The following is a 7,647-nucleotide window of genomic DNA, read 5'->3' as shown; positions in this document are numbered from 1 at the left end:
AAATAAAAAGTAAATTAAAAGAAAAGAAAAGAGATTCAAAAAATAACCTTGTAATTACATCGTGCCTCCCTTGAGAATCGGAGAGGATAATAATACAAGTAATTACTTGGTGACAAACATACCAAACTATGTAATTACACCCAATTACACACACATCCAACTACGTGGTGACTTTCCAAACATGCACTAAGTAAACTTTTATTTAGAAACCTTTATTAATCCAATACGTAATCCTTTTGATATATTAAGGATGACCATAATATAATTGTAATCAACAAGTTTATTAATATCCCCTCAATTTGTATTGACTTTAAGTAAATTTTTATTTAGAAAAAGATAGAAAGTTGTGGTGACAAAGACTAATAATCTTGGAATTGAACAAAGATCATAGATTCTTCTTCCGTTAGCAGTAAAACAGCTCTAAGTCACATCAAATACAACACCAAGCTTTAAAATTCGATCACATGCACCAACAATATTTAATCAACAGAAAGTGATAAACTTACCAGGGTCAACATCTCCAGCAATCTGAAGAGCATCTCAGTTAGCTACTTTACAAAAATACTAACATCAGACATTTTCATGTGCATTTGTTATACAAAAATAACCTATTTTTAGGCTACAACATCCACATTTATGTACATTTATGGATATTCTATGAGGTAAAAAAAAAAAATACAACGTTAAAGGATCTTTCAATTTTTCTATGTTTGATTGGCTTAAATATTTTAAAAAATATTTTCCTCGTTAACTCATTTTTCTCCAATTGGAAGAAAATATTTTTCCTATCAAAAGGGAAAATATTTTCCAAAATTCTTTTTCAACCTAATGTCCAAATTAATAATCCTACGATAAAGAACAAATTTAGATTAACTTAATGTCCTTCAACACGAAACAATGAATAACTCACAATACAAATTAATAATTCTACAATCAAGAATATATATTAGATCAGTGGCGGACCCAGAATTTTATGCAAGCGGGTTCAATCTTAGAAGTAAATAACTTTAGTCGTAAAATAGTAGTTATCAAGTGGGTTCAAATAAAATATTTATACAAAATTTACGCAGCTTTAATCCTAATTTATACATATACACAGTATTATTTTTTGATGAAGCGGGTTCAGTTGAACCCGATTGCCACCACGTACGTCTGCCTCGGTATTAGATTACTAATGTCCAAATTAATAATCCAAATTAATAAATTAATTAACACAACACATGTAGAGATAATATCAATTTATTATCGTCTCCACAGGGATTTGATTTAAACAGTGTTCGGATAATCTCTAGTTGATTACTATCCAGGAAAATTAACACTTGATTTTATAACTGTTACTACTGTGAACTACTAAAAATTAAGCAAATAACAATTGCTCACAAAAGACAGTAGATGAGCAACAAAGAAATATCAATGAGAGGGATAAGGGTATTTGACTAGATAGGTGAAAGATAACTGACTCGGGATTCAATTCTTGATTTAATATTCACTCTATAATACAGTTGATTCTCACAAATTCAACTGATAATCAGATTGCACTTGAAGTTAATGTTCCTCTTTCGATTAAACGTTAATTCAGTAGTTAATCCAATTGAAACACGGTAAACAATTGCAACAATCAAATGATGGTTATGATCTAAAGGGTAACTTCTCACGAATATTTTCCTATTTTCTAGTTCGATTAACAATTCAAAGGGCTCTTTCGATTACCTATTTAAATCACGAATTTAAAGTAGAGCATAAGATGTGAAGAAATTCACTATCAAACTCCTCTTTCTATTAAGCAAAACAATGAATAACTCACAATACAAATTAAAGCTCCATCAATTAATTCTAACAATTATCAAGAATCGAATTCCTAATCAAGTTATCGAAACACCGTATCTGTTAACACTCTAATGGAAATTACTCCATAATAATGGAGTAATACATCTCAAATAAGTTTAAGAACAAAGAAAACATCAATTCTAATGATTCGATACAAACTCCCGCATTGCACCGATTGCAGGTTGTAGTATTGATGAGTTCTTGAGTCTTCTTACCTTGGTTGGTTCTCCAATCTCCCGTAGGTCAAAAGTTTCACATACTAGAATAGAGTTTAGTAGCATCTCATACCTCTTGCTAATGTTACTCGCCCTTTGACACTTGTCACATGTAGCTACATACGTCCGTGTGTCTTTGTATAAAGTAGGCCAATAGAAACCGGCTTCCATGACCTTTGCTGCAGTGCGATTTCTACCATAGTGTCCTCCAGCTACTTCATCATGGCAATGGGAAAGAATGCTTGCCTTCTCTCATTCAGGCACACACCTTCGAATCACACCATCTGCACACAGTTTAAATAAGAAAGGGTCATTCCAAAAATGAAATTTTACCTCACCTTGAAGCTTCTTTCTTTGATCACGAGAGAGGTTACTAGGCCGCCATCCACTAGCCAAAACGTTGGTTACATCAGCATACCAAGGCGGTCTTACGGAGACCGCAACAATGAAAAAAATCTGCTCATTAGGGAACTCTTCTCTTACGTCAACTATTTCAACCGGAGGTCTCTCAAGTCGAGATAGATGATCGACGACTTGATTTTTTGTGTCCTTCCTATCTTTGATCTCCAAGTCAAACTGTTGGAGCAACAATACCCACCGCATCAGATGCGGATTGGAATCCTTCTTACTCAACAGATATTTCAAGGTTGAGTGATCCGTGTGTACAATTACTTATCATTAATTTGTCGTTATTTTTTGGTGTCAATGTGTATACTCCCATGAGGAAAGGCAGCTTTTCCAAGTGTGCATTTGAAACTAGATGTTGACCTACGTTGAGTGTTGTAATACTTCATTCGTAAGGTAATCAAAGGATTATTTTAGAAACCTTTATTAATCCAATACGTAATCCTTTAGATATACTATTAAGGATGACCATAATATAATTGTAACCAACAAGTTTATTAATATCCCCTCAATATGTATTTCAACTTTAAGTAAACTTTTATTTAGAAAAAGATAGAAAGTTGTGGTGACAAAGAGTAATAATCTTGGAATTGAACGAAGATCATAGATTGTTTAGTACTTTAATCATGTTGCCACGCACTTTGCACATTGCTTCTAATGGTGTAGCTTTAGGCATAGTGAGACCTTCTCCTTCAGACATGTCAATTTGTTCTTTGCTAATTTTCCTCCAATCAAAGCACTGAAGCAAAGTTGCCAATGTCAGTGCCACAACTCTATTAGCAAGGCCAGCAGCAGGGCAACTCCTTCTTCCTAATCCAAATGGAATTAACTTCAATTTGTATGCATCAACTTCCAATCCTTCAAATCTTTCTGGCTTGAAACTTGTTGGATCATCCCACAGTTGAGGATCCCTGTGCATTGCCCAGGCATTGACAAGTAGCATTGTTTTACGTGGCACGTTGTAACACCCGATAATACATTCATCCGATGATTCGTGCGGTGATAGTAATGGTACTGCTGGAAATAATCGTAGTGTCTCATTCACTATGTTTTGGAGGTAAGGTAACTTAGGAATGTCTGATTCATCTGCTAGACGATCTTCGCCGATAACTTGATCGAGCTCCTTCGTAGCCTTCTCTAATTTCTCGGTGTGGTTTAGTAAAAGTGTCAGCGCCCATTCTATTGTCACTGATGAAGTGTCAGTCCCTGCAGTCAAGAGTATCTGAGAATGTAACTGAAGTTAGGACGGAGAGAATTGGACATTTAGAAAAGTACTACACTCGAGTATTATGACATAAATCTTGACACTTATGCATCAGTCTACTTCTAGATTTTGTACATATTATAGGCTAGCTGGAAAAAGGCCTTGCTATAAACAGATGCAAATTAAACAGCATTTACGAGGTGGATTTAACCCTTCAATATATATGAAAAACATTTTCTCACAAATGTACACATACATAATAACTCACTCCCACACGAACCTGCAGACTCTAAATTATGAATCCGCCTATTAGAGCAACATGGGTTTTTTAGTATATTGCTTTTACACTTATCGAAAATATTACTCTAGTGATCAAATTTTGTTCATGGAACGTACCAGTATAATTCCTTTGATGATGTCGTCAGTGTAGTATTCAGGTTCTGAGTCTTGCAAAGCTAGCATTTTGCCAATCATTGTATTTCTTCTTTCTCCAAGTTGGTAAGTTTCGGTACTTTTATGTCTATGTCCCTCTATAAGCCCCTGTAGAAATTCATCAGATTTCACCTGCAACTTTAGCATTTTCTTTTCTAGGCCATGAAAATCAAACCACTGTAGAAATGGCAAGAAATCCCCTGTATTAGATGCTCCACTCAAAGCAAAAAGTTCCCTTATGATATCGCGAAACTGCATCGCCTCCTCATAATCTTCCACTTCAACTCCATAATATTTCTTTCCTGCAACCATCCTCATAATTATATTAAATGACAACTCTGATATTCTTGATCTCATTTCTACTAAAATGAAATTTCGCCTCGAATCTAATTGGTACAAGTCTTTTACTAGTGCTTTAATCTCCTCCCTTCGGATATCAGCAGACATGTTTAATCGAGCTGTAGAGAATATCTCAACTGTAGTAAGCCTTCGAAGATTTCTCCAAAGAGGACCATAGGGAGCTGCCCCTATTGTAGTAAAGCTGTAGTTCAAGAGCTTGCCAACGAGAAAACGAGGTCTATTGGCAAAGATTGTATCATTTTTTGTGAAGCATTCTTCAACAGCAGATGGAGAAGATATGACAACTGCAGAACGGAAACCAAACTTTAGGGAAAATATAGGGCCATACTTGTAAGAAAGTTGCTGTAATGTTCTGTGCAATGGTTGTTTTAAAAGTAGAAGATGACCTATAATTGGGATTGAAAAAGGGCTTGGTGGTAGCTTCTTGCTATGCTTTTGATAATGAAGAAAGAGTTTTGATAGGATAAAGAGTGAGAGAAAGGGTACAAAGGAAAAGCAATAAAACCAGGATATTTCCATGAGTAGCAATTCAAAGGTGAGTAAGTGTAAGTTATGAGAGAAGTATTAGTGACTTGTTACAAGTTTATAATTGTCCATTTTAAGAAAGAAATATATGGGTAGTTTACGTTTTGAGCAAGCAATATTTGGCCAGTTGTAGATTGTCAAGAATATTTTAGTGATGGCTTCTCCTTTTGACATTGACCAATGACTATTATTAGCAAATACAATAGTTAAAGTTTACTTGAGGTCACAATACTTGTTTGCCAAGTCTGTGAATGTGACTCTAATAGGACCAAAGTGTATTGGTGGACATTGTTTGTTAGTGTGTGTCTTTATTTTATAGGAAAAAATTACTATTAATAACCTTCATCTGCAATTGTGATCACCGACCACATAATCGCATGCCATAGCAAAAGCGACTAACTGTTTACTTTTTCTAGTTGATATACTACATAAATTATACACTGTTTATAATACATACTAAAAAAGCCTCCCTAAATATTCAAGGCTGGATGCTAATATCACTTATTTTTTTACGTATAATCTTCTGGGTTTTACAGAATAAGATATGTGGCATGTGTGGATCTTTCCATATCTGATTCATGCTTTATTTAAGAGTTACAGTTTACGATATCAAAACACCAGAATAAGGGGGAAAAAAGTACCAGGAAATTGCAAGTGAACTCCAATATATAGCGGTAATTGACTAATGACTAGTAATTGGTAAATATTTATATGGCAAGCTTCAAGTCTATGAACATTGTATAGTAAAAAAACAGTATTGAAACTGAGAGATTTTTAACGATTATGAAGAGGGTCAGCTGCATTGGGAACTCTTCTTTTGGTTGCAAAGTACACCTCAATAGATTGCCTCATCAGCTTCCATTTTTGCTGTTGATGCACCTTCTGTTCTTCTGGCTGTTCCTCAAATGATGTCGTCTTGTACATGTCAACGAGCAATGAGTCATTATTTTCTGTAGAGATGACCAACAAGCATAGAAAAAGCAACAGCACAACCCTATGGACCAACCTCAATTGTAGAAATTTGTGAATTTGCATTCTACTGCCGAGAAGACGCTCTTCTTTTGTGCATGGGCTATACGAATGCGTGTTATAATCCTAGGAAAGAAAGTACGTAGATTTTTTAAGATCCAACTCTAAAAGAGGGAAGAACCAACAAAGGGAGCTAAGATGGCTTTCTGTTAAAGTATGGCAAATGGTGGAAATTAAAGAGAACAGAGGAAGAACAGAGAGAGAGAGAGAGAGAGAGAGGCCAAAGAGAGACGGGAGAGGAAAGACCCGAATCTCATTGAGTGTGCAAACAAGTGAACTTTTTGCTTTCTTTACTTTATGTTGAAGGTATACTATATTCTTTTTGCTTCAGCCTTCTCGGGAACTTTTCTTGAAAAAATTTCTTTACATATATCAGTACCCTAAGATAAGGCCACTCTAGTGCCAAATTGGGTTGATGCATACAGATTACACAACTTGACCCTATTGCTTTATCTCATGAGTATAGTTGGAGTTTTTCTGCAGAATTCAGAAGCTAGTCAACTTTACTTTTTGTAGCTACTCTTCTTTGCCAAGAACTTGTACTACTGGTTAAAACCTCCAAGATTGAGAGGTAAGCAGAAAACCAATTGTGTCGAATATTTGATGATGAAGACATCCAGATCTTCACTCATGTCAAGAATCAATCATCATACGTGATCTTCTTCCTTACTTTTTTGTCTTTTCCCATGTTAATTCTAAGATGTGATCCGTCCATGTAAAAGTGGCACTTGAATCTGAATCCAAATTTAGGAATAAAGCATTTGCTTGCTATAATAAACTGTACATTTAGTGTTATGATCTGACAGAAGGATTTATTAGCACTTAGGAGATCGTTTTATTGCTGGTCAGAGTTATACGGGTATTAATAATGTAGGGTTAGTTATGTAAAAATAAGTTATGCAGGAATTAGTTAAGTAGAGATTGTTATATTAGAAATATATATATTTATATATATATATATATATATATATATATATATATATATATATATATATATATATATATATATTTTAATTATTTTTTTTATTTTTTTATTTTTAGAATAAAATATTTGTTTATAATTATACCCTTGGCCTTCTTTAGTTATGTTTTTTTTTTTCATTTTTGCGTTTTTATTTAGGCAATAATTTAGGTACTACTTTCACTTCCTCCTCATATAGTTGAACTGATGTCAAGTTGTAGGCATATTTTCACTCCTTATGTTTGGTGTTTTCATTCTCTAGTAACTACTTCAGTTCACTTTGTTTTAATTTGTTCCTTAAAAATGGTGAAAATAGTATGGGCTAGCCAATTTTCGAAATATAATTGAAAAATAGTCAGTAGTTGCAAAGTCATTGAAAAATAGTCACTTTTTGCGGAAACACGAAAAGTTCCAGCATAATATGCTGGATTATGGAGCTCATGCGTATAAACTTCCAGCATATTATGTTGGAAATCCGGCATATTATGCTGAAATCTTATAAGTAAAAAATATTATTCAATTTGTATTACTATAATGAATAATGAAACAATAAACTTTCTGAAGCAGAAAAAAGAAATAGAAAGTTAGCAGCAATAGAATGTCGAAATAATATTTGAAAATAATTTCGGAATAAGTCAAGCTCACTGAATGCACAGTGTGTCCTTAAGGAAATTATTCCCCTCAAGTAC

The 7,647-nt window shown here is 34.0% G+C and overlaps 1 protein-coding gene across 1 annotated transcript; it reads right to left on the bottom strand.

Annotated features, from left to right (window-relative positions):
• Positions 1-2,923: 2,923 nt before the first annotated feature.
• LOC104114260 (cytochrome P450 81Q32-like) lies at positions 2,924-6,893 on the bottom strand. The gene is made up of 2 exons (XM_009624650.4): positions 4,048-6,893; positions 2,924-3,669 (listed from the first exon to the last, which is right to left on the bottom strand). Exons 1-2 carry the CDS (start codon positions 4,960-4,962, stop codon positions 3,049-3,051), a joined length of 1,536 nt encoding a protein of 511 aa, XP_009622945.1. The 5' UTR covers positions 4,963-6,893; the 3' UTR covers positions 2,924-3,048.
• Between the last annotated feature and the right edge of the window lie 754 nt (positions 6,894-7,647).

This window comes from Nicotiana tomentosiformis, chromosome 12 (assembly GCF_000390325.3).
Source record: "Nicotiana tomentosiformis chromosome 12, ASM39032v3, whole genome shotgun sequence".
NCBI classification, from domain to species: Eukaryota; Viridiplantae; Streptophyta; class Magnoliopsida; order Solanales; family Solanaceae; genus Nicotiana; species Nicotiana tomentosiformis.
This window is presented reverse-complemented; position numbering and strand designations above follow the sequence as displayed.

Bases quoted from the DNA above. Each gene is read 5' to 3' on its own strand.
- LOC104114260 (XM_009624650.4), bottom strand. From the start codon at position 4,962: ATGGAAATATCCTGGTTTTATTGCTTTTCCTTTGTACCCTTTCTCTCA. The intron at 3,670-4,047 runs GTACGTTCCATG...TTACATTCTCAG, and splicing joins TCATCAAAGGAATTATACTG to ATACTCTTGACTGCAGGGAC.